We start from the raw sequence: 14,329 nt of genomic DNA, 5'->3' as shown, positions 1-14,329 counted from the left end.
CCCCGGCGAGTGGTAAACAGAGACGCCAGGCGGGGGCTGTAGCTCGGAGCAAAACAAAAGGGAAACCCGGGGGGGCGGGGGGTGGGGGGGTTTGGTAGGGGAATTGGTGCGGGAATAGGAGAGGCTGGGGCCGCGGGGACGTGGACCTTCTTAAGAGTGGAGGGAAGGGAAGAGGCGGAGGAGGGGGAGTCAGGGGAGGGGCAAGTGACGCGGGGGAGCGGGGCGTGGGGGAGGGCAGCGATCCGGGTGGAGGAAATTTGGGAGGAGTGTCCGGGGGGCAGAAACTTAAAAGGGGGAGGGAACTGCGGCGCAGGAGACCTTCGGGGATGCGAGCGCAATGTATGAGGGGCTGTGGTGCCTCAGGTTTAAAAGAGCAGGAAGCTGAGTGAGAGAGGTCGGAGGAAAAGTGTCTTCGCTAGGCGGAGGTTACAGGTGGTGTCTCGGCAAGTGCTGGGAGGCTGGAGGCTGGAGGCGCGGAGAGGATCGGAGAGCTGTGTGTAGGGGACAGCTTAGGGGCTAGCGTCCTGGGGCGAGGACGAAGTTGGACTTTCTGAGGACTGGCAGGAATGTGCTTCCCGGCCCTGGGTGCTTCCCCCCTGGGGGGAGGCATCGTGAGGGTCTGTGGCAGGCTCCTCTGAGCGCTGAGCGGCTGAGGTCCACCTCCACGTATGGATCCAGGGAATGAGAATTCAGCCCCACAGGCTGCCGTGATCGTACACCTCGATCCCGACTTCGCACCCCAGAGCCGTCCCCGCTCCTGCACCTGGCCCCTTCCGCGACCAGAGCTTGCTCCCCAGCCGTCCGAGCCGCCCGAGGTGGAGCCAGGTCTGGGAGAGAAGGTACACACGGAGGGGCGCTCAGAGCCAACCCTGTTGCCCTCCCGGCTCCCAGAGCCGGCAGGGGGCCCCCAGCCCGGGATCCTGGGGGCCGTAACAGGTCCTCGGAAGGGAGGCTCCCGCCGGAATGCCTGGGGCAATCAGTCATATGCAGAGCTCATCAGCCAGGCCATTGAAAGCGCCCCGGAGAAGCGACTGACACTCGCCCAGATCTACGAGTGGATGGTCCGCACTGTGCCCTACTTCAAGGACAAGGGTGACAGCAACAGCTCAGCAGGATGGAAGGTAACTTCGACCCCCTCCCCTCCACCCCAGTACCCTCTGCCCCGGGCCCCCGAGCCTCATTACTGCCATTTGGGGGCCCCTTTTACACCCACCCTCACCCCAGTGATCCACCTTCCATGGTCAATCAGGCAAACATTTACCTAGGACATAGTTAGTATATGCCACGCTCAGTTCTTGATGCTCGACCATCACAGATGAATAAGACACTGTCCTTGCCCTGGAGAAAATTGAATTCCCTGCTCACTGTTCAACACTCCAGGCACAAGTGTTGGCTTGGGCTGCCCCAAACACTTATTCCCACAGAGAAGTCTTTATCCTCTGTGCTGTGTGGATTCTCCAAAGAGTGCAGCCTTCCCTCCTCCCCCACCCTCCCACCCCAACACCTCTTCTCCCGTTCCTGTGGGATGACTTGGACTCCCTGCTTGTCCCCCAATACCTCAAGGTAGAGGTTCTGTCCCAGAACTCCTCTACCCAAGAAGAGGGAGTGGAGTTGGCAAAAGGTAAGAAGAGTGATGATATTCATGGGGTAACATAGCTGATGTTACGCACTAAGAAAAAAGGGTCTGTGAGCTGCTACCTGCCTCAGTTTACCCTATAATGCCAAGCAACTTCCCCAGTAAGGGCTCTCCAGTTTTGGGGGGAGAGCTGTCATTTACTATTAAAGAATATTAATCCTGGGGAAAAAAGGCAGAGGGTTCTGACTTCAGAGCGCAGAGAAGAAAGTGAGCTAAGCAGCTTGCTAGCTGCTATGAAAACTTGTCTTGAAAACTATGGGGCTCTAATCACGAAACTGCGTAGCTTCAATCCCTATTAATGTCTTGTACGACCATAGGTGGTGAGATCAGCGCGCCCTTAAGGAAGTACACGGGGTTGAATGAGCAGTCTCCCCCAGGTATAAGAGGTCGAGGGCTCCGATCTGCTGGGTGGCCGGGAAACAGGACAGCTGACGGAGACCCCTGGCACTATTTCTGGGTAGACTGCCACGCCACAGTCTCAGCTCATAAAGAGCTCCCCTCCTTGGTCCCAGCCTACGCAGCTGTTTTTCTTTTCCTTTAGGTTCATTTTCCAGGGTAGAAGGAATAACCATGAGTTGGTAGTTATGCTGTGGCAGTGTAGTTCCTCCTTATAATTTACACTTATATGGGGCTTTTTAGTTTACAAAGTGGATGTTTATTTTTTTTTATTGTATGAGTCTTCACAGCAATTCTGAGATTCCACATTTTGCATATTAGGAAAGTAAGGTATAGAAAGGTTAGGAAACTTGCCTAATGTCATTAGAATGAGGACTTGAAATCAGGCCTAACTATAAATCATATGCTATTGCTGCTCGTCCATGCTGCAACTTCTCTTCACTGGAGTGATGACAAAGCCAGTAAGACTGAGCCTGGGGCCTCTAAGGCCCCCACCCCACTCCAAGGGGGAACCCTCACGCCTGAGCTGGCTTACCTGATGTACCAAGGTTACTGCCACCCCACCAGGGGGCGTCACCCACTTAGAACAAGAAAGCGTAGTTCAGGTGGCTTGGGGAGCAATTAGCAGTCACCCCCTTGCAACAGGTAAGAATTATGGGCTCCGAGGGAGCTGACCTCTCCAGGTAGGCGACTGTACCATGTACTAGTTCTAAGGCTTAAAGAAGACTGGATGAAGAGTTGGGCCTCATGGCTACTGAGTAGTAGGGAAAGGAATGGGCCTTCTCAGTAGACCTAGAGTTAGAGGATGAAAAGACGGAGATCATGGTGCGGAAGTCACTGTGGTTCTCAGTTACTAAGATCCCAGGCTGAATGGACAAGTGTGGTTCCTTGCAGGAACTAAGAATGTTAACGTAGCCGACGAGCTGAAGTGCCATTACTGCAGGGTCCCCAGGAGGTGGGATTCTGGAGCTAGAGAGCCTTGGAATGAGAATCTACTTAAGCATCTTTCTCCGGGCAAAGGGTGTCCTTATCTAGAGCACCAGTGGGAAGCACGCGAAGTGATTTGTGACTGTCCATAGCCTCAGCCTCCTGGTTGCTCCAAGCCCTTCTGGGCTCCTGAGTTTCTAAACACTAAAGAGTTCCATGTGGGAGGTCAAATGCCCCTAAGGTTGGAGATCCTGTGCACAAATTCCTGAGGCGAAGTGGGGAAAGGAGGTAGAGAAAGAGAAGGGAGGTGTTTTGTTTTTTTTGGCGGGGGGGTGGGGGGTGGGGGGGGACACAAAAGGGTGGCTTAACCAGCCTGGAGCAGTCATTAGAAATAAGTTGCTCTGGGGGCTTAAGAATCTGCCAATCTCCAGTCCCAGGGCCCCTGGGAAAAAAAAAAAACTTATCTCTAGCAAAATATCAGCAGCAAGGGAGGAAGAGAGAACACATAGCTTCTATTACCCAAGGCACTCGAGAGCCAGCAGTCTCCAGGGGAGCCTTGCCACCACCCGGGAGCCACCCACCAATCAGGCAAGCTGGAGCCTGAGTATGTACTGGGAGCTTGGCACTCTGAGGGGGCACTGCTGGGGGGGTGCCTGACTGGACGGCATGATCTGTGTCCTGGGCGTATACACTTGATGCGACCAAATCTGTGAAACTAAACCACACAATGGAGATGGGGGAAAATTGTGCGGAACAGATTAAAAATAGTGCACAAGAAATTTGACTGCAAAAGCCAAGCAGGCACTTTATAAAAGAGAGGAGACTTCAACTCCATCTGGATAAAGCAGTAGAATTTAGAGAGGGGAGCTTCTTCCCAGGACAAGAAGGGAGGGAGGGAAGGAGGGAAGAATGTGCCTTGTGTATCTGAGGGCCTGTGAGAAGCCTTTCCTGAATGTAGTTGAGGGTGTTTCTCCTCGAATTGGGAGAAATCAGAAAACAAGGAATCCTCGAATTCTCTGCAGAACTGGGGCCCAAATGCCCTGTGAGGAGTTGAGTGCCAGCTGTGCCCAGGTCCCAGCCTCTCAGCCTCTTCAGAGAACTGGCTTGGGACAGGGTGGTTCAGTCCTGGCCTGGTATTGCGCCACTGTCCCCGAGCCTGCACTCTGGGAAAGGTGTGGAACTATGGAAGGCTATTTCCCATCTGAACCTCGTTCTTGCTAAACCAGAAGCACATCTCCCTGACACCCCCAGACAGCCCCTCAGACACTTGGGAGGAGTTCAGCACGGTGAGCTCTTCTTCGCAGGTGGGCGCCCTGCCTCCTCCAATGGGTTGTTATCGCCAGTAGTCGCTTCATGCCCTTGTTCAGCAGAGGCAAAGGCCAAGGCGGGGCCATGTGTGGTCCCCCCCCCCCAGTCCACCCCTACCTCTGCCCGGTTTATCTTGCGTTTGACTAGCTTTGACTCTCCAGGAACGCCCCTGCTGTGTCCCAGCTTCCTTTCCTACCAGACTGCGCCATGGAGCCCCTCCCCCACACACACCTAACGTCCCTCTCCTGCTGCCTTTGTCTTCTCCAGAACTCCATCCGCCATAACTTGTCCCTGCACAGCAAGTTCATCAAGGTCCACAACGAGGCCACCGGCAAGAGCTCTTGGTGGATGCTGAACCCCGAAGGAGGCAAGAGTGGCAAGGCGCCCCGCCGCCGCGCAGCCTCCATGGATAACAGCAGCAAGCTGCTCCGGGGCCGCAGCAGGGCTCCCAAGAAGAAGCCAGCTGTGCTGCCAGCTCCGCCTGAAGCTGCCACTTCGAAGAGCCCTGTTGGCCCCTTTGCCAAGTGGTCAGGCAGCCCTGGCTCTCGAAATCGCGAGGAAGCCGATGTGTGGACCACCTTCCGTCCACGAAGCAGTTCAAATGCCAGCACTGTCAGCACCCGGCTCTCCCCCATGAGGCCCGAGTCTGAGGTGCTGGCAGAGGAGGAAATGGCAGCCTCAGTCAGCAGCTATGCAGGGGGTGTCCCTCCCACCGTAAAGGAAGGTCTGGAGCTGTTAGATGGGCTCAACCTCGCATCTCCTCACTCCCTTCTATCTCAGAGCAGTCTCTCTGGCTTCTCTTTGCAGCATCCTGGGCTTCCGGGCCCCTTACACACCTACAGTACCTCCCTCTTCAGCCCAGCAGAGGGGTCCCTGTCAGCAGGCGAAGGGTGCTTCTCCAGCTCCCAATCTCTGGAGGCCCTGCTCACCTCTGATACACCACCACCCCCTGCTGATGTCCTCATGACCCAGGTAGACCCCATTCTGTCCCAGGCTCCCACGCTGCTGCTGCTGGGGGGCATGCCTTCCTCCAGTAAGCTCGCCACAGGAGGCGGCCTATATCCCAAGCCCCCAGAGGCTCCAGGCCCCAGCAGTCTGGTTCCCTCCCTTTCTATGCTAGCACCACCTCCAGCCATGGCAGATGTTCCCCTCGCCAAGAGCCTGGGGGATCCTGTGCTCACACCCCCAACTGATGCGACAAGCCAAGACAAAATGCCTCAGGATCTCGATCTCGACATGTATCTGGAGAACCTGGAGTGTGACATGGATAACATCATCAGTGACCTCATGGATGGGGGTGAGGGACTGGACTTCAACTTCGAGCCAGGTATGGCATCCCTAATGGCAGGAGCATCTCAGAACCTCCCCCCATTCCTGGGTGTCCAGCTAGTTGAGCAAGGGGGAGACTTAGAATAAGGGGTAGTTAGAGGTCCTGGGGACTTGGCGGGGAGGGTGTCCCATTAGAGTGGCAGAGCTTCCAGACGGGCCCTCCAGGGCCCCTCAGCCGGGCCCATCCCTTCGAGATGACACAGGAGAGTTGGGGGGAAGGGCTGTCTCTGTTTTCCTGCGGTGTTGACCATGATGGTGGAAAGTGGGCATGCCCCAGATGAGCCTTTTACCTTGTCCTCCATTTCTTTTTCCCACAGATCCCTGAGCCATGGCTGGAAGCTTTGTCCCCTGCTTCAGAGGTGGAGCCAGGCGTGCCCATATCCACTCTTTACCCTTGACCCCTCCCCGGGAATTTGGTACCCTGCTTTAGAGCTAGGGTGGGGTTTACTCACATGGGTGTTGAGGAAATTATAAAGAGAAAGCTGCCACATATGGGAACTGTGGGGGGAGGGAAAGGGGCTGGGAAAGGGAGGGAGTTTATTCTCACTGTGCCAATTAGGGGGTAAGGCCCCCTCTTGGGAGCCATCCTTGGCTCCCCTCATTCCCACCCCTAAGTTTTATAGCAGGGGCGGGCAGTGCTGTTGGAAATGTGAAGTCACCAGTGGCCTTACCCTGCCTTTGGGGGCAGGATTTTTTGTAGCATCTTATCTGAGCTGGTCCAGGCTAGGTTGAGCCTGGGGGTTTTATGCAGTGGCCCCTAAGGCCAGTGCGGGGGGGGGGGGGGGGGGGGGGCGGGGGGGGGGAGTGGGGACCTGGAAGGGCCAAGGTCTGAGCCCTGGAGTGGCTCACCAGGCCAAATCACCCTTGGAAGGCTGCACATAACAGAAAGGCTTTTTATAAACTTTTAAAGAAATATAAACACAAATATAGAGATTTTTAACCCCGGCAAGGTGCTAGTGATGGGGACGACGCTTTTTTCTTTCTGAAGGCTTTTGTCATATTCACATGATGCAAACACTACAGATATTACTGGGGGAAGCATGGGGGTGCGGGGTACACGGGTGCTGAGCTAGGAAAGGCGCTCCCATGCGCACCGGGTCTAGAACAAGGCCCACGCGCAGGACTAGCTTCATTTCCCTCAGGAAAAAGCTAAGCCAGGCCTCCACATTCTGTCACCTTGTGCCTAAGAGTGTGTAGTGTTGGGGTGCAACCACACTCTCGCATCACTCTTTGTGGGTTGGTGCTATGGTGGGAGAGTGCATTGAACGCCAGGCATTACTTTGTGGCCTGGGAAGGGGGTGGGAGTGGGAAGAGAGGGAGGGAAGGATTTAGGGTGGTAAAGTCAGGCACAGAGACCTCCCTGTTCAAGGCCCCTGACAGCTGTCCCTGCCCTTCTTCCTCTTGCCAGACTCCAGGGGTTGTGTAGAAGTGTGTGTGGTGGCAGGCAGGGGGAGGGGTAGAACAGGGAAGGGGTACTGGGGAGCTTGGCTGATGGTCTGGGAAATGAGCAGGGATGAAGGGGAATGTGGATCAGGTTTACTAGCACCTGCCAGGGAGGCCATCTGGGGCTCCTCCACCCCAGCCCCCAAAGCAGCCCCTCCCTTTCCCCTTGCATTGTCTCCTCCCCGCTCGCCAGCCCCTGCTGTGGGTTCCCATCATTTCCTGTGTCAGCGCCTGGCCTACCCTGATTGTATCATGTGCTAGATTGGAGTAGGGAAGTGTGTCAAATCAATAAATGAATAAATCCAATAAATGCCTATACCCAGCTCTGGTTTCTGCTGCCTTACTGCCCACCTCGGACAGGGGGCGGGAGGGGCAAAGGGAAAGAGTTGGCGGGAGGGACTCCCCAGAGGAAGAGATGTGCGGGGTGGGGGAATTTCTGCTGGGTGAGGTGGCGGGGTGTGGGGGAAAAGGACCATGGGCCACCTAGCCCCAGCAGAATAGGTGGGCTGTCATAGCCCCCCCTCCCAAGGGGTGGTATTCTGGTTGGAAAAGCCCCCACCCCCCCTACTCTGTCCAGCTGACCCTCAAAGGCTTATTGTACTAGATTTCCCAGTCTTCCTTCACCCAACCCATGTGCCGGCCCCAGCCCTCCCCTGCCCACCCTCGAAGCTTCCTCGGTGCCATACTGGGAGAAGGAGGCTTTCTTGAAAAAGGAACCTCACATTAAATTCCAGGAATTTCATACATAGTAGTGCTGCTTTCACTTGGTTACTTTTTATTTAGTCTTTGTCTGTCCCTCTTACCGAGAAAGTCCGCTCTGGTCTTGTAGAACGGACCCTTGCCAGTGGCTCTGTCTTCACCTGATTTGGACTGTAAAAGGAATGGGTCAGTAAGACGAACAGGTCTGTGCAAGGAAGCTTTGTACAAAGTAGGGCCAAAGGCGAGACCAAAGGGGGGAAGGCGAGTCTTGAGCATGGATGTTGGATTTGGAAAGGAAATTCGTCCCTGAGGACCCGAGGGGAGGAGCCTCTGGTTGGCTGGTGGGGCAAGGGGGTGCTGGGGCAGACCAAATTTGGGGAGTCTTACTGGAAGTTTCATGGAGGATTCAGCTGAAGCAACTTTCTGGGCAGTTTCTTGCATTTTGAGCGTTTTCAGTCGACTCCTTTCCAGCATGTCACATTGTGTGCGCAAGGCATCTAGAAAGCAGGAAAAGGCACCCACACCTCTGAGGACTGGAGAACTTACCTACCCAGTGCCATACCTCCCATCACTCAAATGGTTACCTGGAGCAAGCGTGCCTAAAGTTAGGCTGAGGAGTGGTCTGAGGATGCCTAAGCTCCAAGAGAAAAGGGTGAAGGAGAAGACGGACATGGTGGGGTGCTGAGAGGGAGATAGACCTCGAAGATGGCTGAGAAGTGGGGGGAAGGTGAGTGACACGTGCACGCTCCACCTGGTTGGAGCTAAACTCCCTCCTAAAGTGGACCTAGACCCTATTCCCCTTTCCCTAGGACTCTGTAATCCTACTGGTTGTATTACAGCAGTCCCACTCTAAATACTCCATCACCAGCTACGTACAGCAGTGTCCATGTTTTCCATCATGCTGCTTACCAGTCAGCTCGGGTGCTGGAGTCTTGAGGAGTGGCACGAAAGCTAGGTAAGCATTCTGAAGTCGGGTTCCTGTGAACACAGCAGTGTGCTATCCCCAGCCCATCACCCGGTCTCCACCCTTCCAAAGCCCAAGATTTCAGGATCCCAACACTCAACGCTACCTTGAGCTGGTGTACCTTATTTCTTCCCCACCAGGTCCGCCTCTAGGGTCAGGTGGGAGGCATGGTATATGTGAACCTAACCCATTGTCACTGAGGCAGTGCCCCTTCTTATTCTTAGGCTGACTAGACATGGTCAGTTGGATCTGGTTGAGGGTGCCCTGTTTTAAGGACAAAGTCCATAATCCATCCTGAGGGCCTTGCTCTATCTCTGGGGAGTGTTCCCAAGCCTCTACCTGGTGCTCCACGCTTCACCCTACAAACGTAGTAGGTGTTTCGAGGTGTAAGGAATTTGGTGGCATATTCTCCAGGGGGCTTCATCAGGAAAAACAACTTCATTGTCCCCGATTCATCACACAAATCGATGGTGTCTGGAGGGAGGCCACAGGGTAATTAATTGGAACAGGTAAGGAAGGAGAGCAGGAGCGAAAGGGGCCAGTGATCCTATCCAGAATGGGTTGGAGGAAGTTGTCGGGATTCAAGGAGCTCTCTTCTTGCCAGCAGGAGGGTTTGGGGACTAGAGATGACCCTACTACTTCTGACCCTTGGACATTATTCCCCTCCCCAAATTCCTCACCTGTTTTAGCCAACCCCACTTTACTGCGGATGTAAAGCAGCAACCGGAAGGCACAGCAATTGATATTGATCAGAAACTGCTGATTATCTGAGGAGAGATGGGACGAGACGTGTGGTCCTTCTCTAGTTACGCTGTCCCTGTGATCTCCACTGCCCTCAAACTTTCCCAGCTCCGTGATGCCCCTCACCTCCATGTTTGATGTAGGCGAACATGCTCTCCGATGTCACTCTCCAGACATGTTGAGGGGAGGGGGGGAGGGAATGGGTCCAAGGGGTTGGGGGACTGGAGAAGCGGATGGATCACATTGCCTGAGGGGATCCACACTGAGCAGACCGGAGAGAGCGATTGGCAGTAGTGGACAGCCAACGCCCCTAGAGGTGGGGCCTGAGGCTGCAGTTGAGGGATTATGAGGTCAGAGGTGGTATGAGTGACAGAAGGTGGAATAAGGGGAAGGAGAGAAGAACCTGGGTGAGGTCTGTACAGGATTTGCTGAGAATGGAGTCAACGTGGTAAATCTAACTCTGAACTGGACCCCAGAAGGAGTGCAGGACACCTAAAGAAAAGTAAGTTTCTGGAACAGTAAGAACTCTTTCCTAGGTAATTTGTAGTATTACTACTTCCTCAGCAGGAGTCTACTACTCCTTTTGCTAACCTGGGCACCATGCCCCCCACCATTACTGTACCCCATGTTCCCCTTGCTCCCCACCCCAACAACAGACATTCTTGATGATTATGAATCGAAACTTTATTTCTCATTGATTTGTGAACAATTGAAGGATGGACGGAAAGAGGGAGGGAGAAACATGTACAAGTCAAAGGGGCAATTCTCAAGGAGGAGATACTGAATGAGGGGGCAGTTATAGGGGGCACACAATTCAAAACCAGCCACCGGGGGCAAGGCAAGCATTGGACCCAGGCTAGTGGGACGAGGGGGAGTTAGTACAGTTTAGGGTTTAGGGGTACAGGACCCTGGGGTTCTGTCAGGGTATCAGGATTCAGGTCTCAGGTTTCAGGGTATAACATGGGGGAGCCCAGTAGGGGCTACGCTGGCTGCTGGGGGAACCCTCAGGCCCTTCCCCTGGAGCCCCTCCTTTGGGGGGAATCTCACTGACGTGGCAGAACCGTTCGCTGTAGTCTGACTGCAGGCTCTCCGCCAATCCCTTAGACACACCACTCCAGGCCTAAAGACAGATATCTCCAGGTCAGGGGTCAATTAGGGACAGGAAGTAAAAGACCGTGGCTCTGTGCCAAGGGACCTCTCATGACAATATCTGTACCACTGTGATCACAGGAGGAACACAGACTCACGGGCCCCCAATACTCCTGTTTCCATCTGCCTCACCCAATCTATAATCAGTTCTTCTGTGTGTCTCTCTCCGTCTAGCCCATCCCCCAGTTGGTCGGCCACATCCTGACAGTTGGGCAGGTCCCCCTCTCCTCCCCTCCCCTCAGCCGCCATACTCTGTCCATCTTGCTGACAGGCAGTCGGCAGTTGACAGACTGCAGTGTACCTAGGACCGTGTTCTCACCGAAAAGTTCCCGTGGTATTCAGTAACCAGATCTTCTAGGTTCTTCAGGGTAGGAATTCGGGGCATTGTCCTAGGTGGGGGGACAAAGAGGGAGCAGCAGCACATTGGCGACACTCTTTTATGACCCTTCTGCCCGCTCCCCCATATTGAAGAAAGAGGTTCCACGTGCTCTGTGCTTGCAGCTTCCTTCCACCACCACACCCACCTGGGGGACCCCTCATTCCTTACTATCCTGCCCTCTGCTTCTGGAGACCCTGTAATAACTGTCCTCTACTATTCCCAGCCACTCCCACCTCCTTTTCCTAGGCTTCCTGAAGCCTTACCGTTCCAGCCAGCAGTACACACAGATGAGACTAATGACAAGTCCCATGGAACCAAGGGGGATGAAGACGGCCTTCAGTGCAAACAACAGCAGGGTCTCTATGCAGAAGGGGGAAGAAAGACGGCACCAATATTTGCCGCACCCCTATGACATGCCAACATTGGTGGAGCCCCAACTGGGTGCCAGGCACTGTGCTAAACACTTTCCGGATACTTAATCCTCACAACTCCTGAGGGAGGGGGAACCAATTAGTATCTCCATTCGATAGATGAGGAAATACAGTCAAAGAAGTTAGTGATGCGCCCCAGATCAGAGACAGTAGGTGGCAGAGGCAGGTTTAAACCCAAGATCTGGTTGGTTCCAAAGCCATCTGCAGGCTCCCAGGGAATGCTGTAGGGGTAGCTTGTACATTCTGTCTCACCTTTGAGCACTCTTTGGTCTCCTTCTCAATCCAGCCCCCTACTCCAACAACACAGCGACCCACCCCACCCCTACACAGAAGAACCCTGCTTCCTAGGGGTTGGGGTTGACCAATGAGGAGACATGGGCCACCAAGTTTAGGGAACTTAGGGGTAGGAAGGTAGGGCCAAAGACAGTGGTGCTAGAAAGGTTGGGGTGCTGGGCTCATGGGCCCCCTTTACCGTTTGAAGTATGGTTGCCCCATTTGATCGGGCGACTCCATTTACTCCAGAACTGAGAGCTTCCACAGAGTGGATTATAGCGGCTCCGAACACGGAACGTGTAGCATTTCTGCCCATCCACACTAGGCAGGGTGAAGCTCGGTCTGTGGTCTACTAATTGTTCCTTGGGGAGAAAGAGGGTGAGGGAAAGATGGGTGTCCATGAAAGAAGGGAGAATTAAAACTGCTGTCCCCACCCCGACATCTTCTGGTTCTTCCCACTCCCTCCTTCCTCTCTTGACTACTCAAGCCATATTGCTTCCTTCACTAACTAGAGTCCGATGCCTCTCTCCAGATCCCCTGGAAGGCTTCCTTTTGTTGTCTTGCCTGTCTGGTGTGGGGAAACCTTAATGAAAACTCACTGGTGACAACGGGGAAAGGACTTGGAGGACGGCAGAGGGTGGGCAGGTAAACTGGAAGGTAGACAACAGGAGCTTGGGGTCAGGCCCTCCGGTGTGGCTGATTGAATCCTTGATCCCCCCCTTGCTTGGCCTCAGCTGCTGTCCCCAGTCACTCACAGTCCAGCTGTGGTCCCGGTCACTCTGGTACTGCACCAGGTACTCCAAACAGTGGTCCAAGTCTCTGTTGCTCCAGCTCAGCTCCAGCTGGGACTCACTGAGGTTGCGAAGCGTTAGGTTCTCTGGAGCCCGGGGGATCACTGGAGACATGTGTGCATGTGTGCTCATTGCCCTGGAGGAAGTGCTCTGATCCCTCCTCCCTTCTCTACCCTGATCCCTCACCTCCTCCTTTCTGCCCAAGCAGCCTTTGGTAAAAGAACACCGCTCTGTATATACTCCCCTGCCCCATCGTATCCCTGTGCCCTTGAGCCCCTTTCCAAATTACCCAGATCCTGAAGTTTCAGCTTCTTTGTGGCCTGCCTGCTAGGTTGCCATGGGTCCTGGAGCCGGACAACAAATGTTTCATAGAGATGGATCTCCTCTTTTTGCAACCGACAGCCAGAAGTGATGTCTGAAGAGAATAGATAGTGGCCACACTCCTGGACTTTGTCATAGTCGGAGTTCTTGTACCTAGAGAAGGGTCGGAAGGAAGAGGAACGGTGGGGTGAACTTGGGTACTGCACACATCCCCAGCCCAGCCTTGCATCCTCTGAACTGACGAGTTATAACTTACCCCACGAGGAAACAGTGGGGAGCCTGGGATGCTGGCTACCCTCTTTCTGGGTCCCCATGCAGTCTCTTACATCCAGCCCACCTCCTCTTCCTCCCCTGTGCTATCCCTTCTCATACCAATAGTACAGAGTCAGGTTGGTGGGCTGAGGCTCAGAGCCGCTGTTCCAAGTGCAATTCATGTACTCGATATTGAACACAAAACACTGAACTTCTGGGAGAGGCGGGGTGGAAACACTGAGGGTCCCAGGAGGTGTAGAGGTCAGGAAGAAATCTAGGTTGGCAAGAAAATGAAGTGGGGGAGGGGAAGAGAAGAAATAATGGTCAGAAGAAGAAGCAGTGTGAGGCAGGGAGCCCTTCCCCAGCCTCCCCACAGTACCCTTAAACTCTGTCTACATCCTTGTCATATCCAGTGGCAGGTTCCAGATTTCTGGAACGGCCCCTTCCCACAGCCTCCCTTCTCAGCAACCCGTCCAGTCCCAGGTTTCCCACCAGCTGTGGTGTCTTCATTCCCACTGGGTGTGAGGACCGTTGGGGTGAGCCCCACCCCCAGCAGAGGCAGTTGCAGGAATAAGAGGGATCCGAGAGGCAATGGTGGCTTCAACATGGTGCTTGCTCTTCGTTCCCTGGGTGTACTGTCTCAGGAACCCGGGCCCCTCACCCACTGCCCACACATTTCCTTCTGTCATAGCTTCCGGTGGAAAGAACCTTAGAAACCAGGGCTTTACAGTGGGTGTGGCAAATGTGTACTATGACACAGGTCAAGTCCTCTGGGAGATTAGGTGTTAATCTAATCTGAGGGTATAACACCACCCCTCTGCGAAGTGTTGTTAAGTAGGTCGGGTACACAATATTGTCACAGACTCCAGAATCCTTAGGCTACCTATATCCTGGGAAGGATCTGATCACCACCACCACCACCACCACCATCACCACCATTCCCAACCACCTTCTCATCAAAATCATTGTATCTCAGGTAGCGGAGGGTCTGAACCTCCTCCCCATCCTGTGCTATGCTCCTTCCTTGGCTCAGGCATCCTGAAACCTCTGTCAGAGCTCTACTGTCTTGGCTGGATGCGAAATACAGTCTTGACTCCTGTGGGCTCACGTCTTTCCTCTGACCTAATGCACAGCAGAACATCCACTCTTAGCTCCTGCCTCTCCTGGGTCCCCGTTGAGACTGGTGGGTGCGGAGGTGTGACTTAGAAGTAGATTCTAGAAATGGAGGAACAACAATACTAGCTTCAAACTCCTCATCTTCCCCTAGACCTGCTGCCCCCACTGCCTCTC

The 14,329-nt window shown here is 54.3% G+C and overlaps 3 protein-coding genes across 5 annotated transcripts; 1 reads left to right on the top strand and 2 right to left on the bottom strand.

Moving 5' to 3' along the window:
• The first annotated feature begins 1 nt into the window (after position 1).
• Positions 2–7,361, top strand: FOXO4 (forkhead box O4). Of its 3 annotated transcripts, none has more exons than XM_081043197.1 (4): positions 277–1,121; positions 4,535–5,239; positions 5,388–5,594; positions 5,914–7,361. In XM_081043197.1, exons 1-4 carry the CDS (start codon positions 669–671, stop codon positions 5,992–5,994), a joined length of 1,446 nt encoding a protein of 481 aa, XP_080899323.1. In that variant the 5' UTR covers positions 277–668; the 3' UTR covers positions 5,995–7,361. The 3 variants fall into 3 exon arrangements, with proteins under 3 accessions (XP_080899322.1, XP_080899323.1, XP_080899324.1); XM_081043198.1 differs by having other exon boundaries at positions 4,535–4,918; positions 5,075–5,594; positions 5,914–6,357; XM_081043196.1 differs by having other exon boundaries at positions 2–1,121; positions 4,535–5,594.
• LOC308494481 (uncharacterized protein CXorf65 homolog) lies at positions 6,264–9,594 on the bottom strand (the record flags this gene model as incomplete). The annotated part of the gene is made up of 6 exons (XM_081042255.1): positions 6,264–6,353; positions 8,126–8,235; positions 8,648–8,716; positions 9,042–9,176; positions 9,383–9,469; positions 9,570–9,594. The coding sequence occupies 6 exons, from the start codon at positions 9,592–9,594 to the stop codon at positions 6,264–6,266; spliced, it is 516 nt and encodes a 171-aa protein (XP_080898381.1).
• Positions 9,595–10,107: 513 nt separating this feature from the next.
• Positions 10,108–13,723, bottom strand: IL2RG (interleukin 2 receptor subunit gamma). The gene is made up of 8 exons (XM_081043177.1): positions 13,532–13,723; positions 13,160–13,313; positions 12,756–12,940; positions 12,431–12,570; positions 11,875–12,037; positions 11,235–11,331; positions 10,912–10,981; positions 10,108–10,563 (listed from the first exon to the last, which is right to left on the bottom strand). Exons 1-8 carry the CDS (start codon positions 13,644–13,646, stop codon positions 10,378–10,380), a joined length of 1,110 nt encoding a protein of 369 aa, XP_080899303.1. The 5' UTR covers positions 13,647–13,723; the 3' UTR covers positions 10,108–10,377.
• Positions 13,724–14,329: the final 606 nt, after the last annotated feature.

The sequence above is a fragment of the Rhinolophus hipposideros genome (assembly GCF_964194185.1).
Source record: "Rhinolophus hipposideros genome assembly, chromosome: X".
NCBI lineage: Eukaryota > Metazoa > Chordata > Mammalia > Chiroptera > Rhinolophidae > Rhinolophus > Rhinolophus hipposideros.
This window is presented reverse-complemented; position numbering and strand designations above follow the sequence as displayed.

What these genes read in the sequence shown, in the direction of transcription:
- FOXO4 (XM_081043196.1), top strand. Translation starts at nt 669, where the DNA reads ATGGATCCAGGGAATGAGAATTCAGCCCCACAGGCTGCCGTGATCGTA. An exon ending in ACAGCTCAGCAGGATGGAAG is followed by an intron (nt 1,122 to 4,534) that starts GTAACTTCGACC and finishes TGTCTTCTCCAG; the next exon opens with AACTCCATCCGCCATAACTT.
- IL2RG (XM_081043177.1), bottom strand. Translation starts at nt 13,646, where the DNA reads ATGTTGAAGCCACCATTGCCTCTCGGATCCCTCTTATTCCTGCAACTG. An exon ending in GAATGAAGACACCACAGCTG is followed by an intron (nt 13,314 to 13,531) that starts GTGGGAAACCTG and finishes TTGCCAACCTAG; the next exon opens with ATTTCTTCCTGACCTCTACA. An exon ending in GTGTACTGCTGGCTGGAACG is followed by an intron (nt 10,982 to 11,234) that starts GTAAGGCTTCAG and finishes CCCCCCACCTAG; the next exon opens with GACAATGCCCCGAATTCCTA.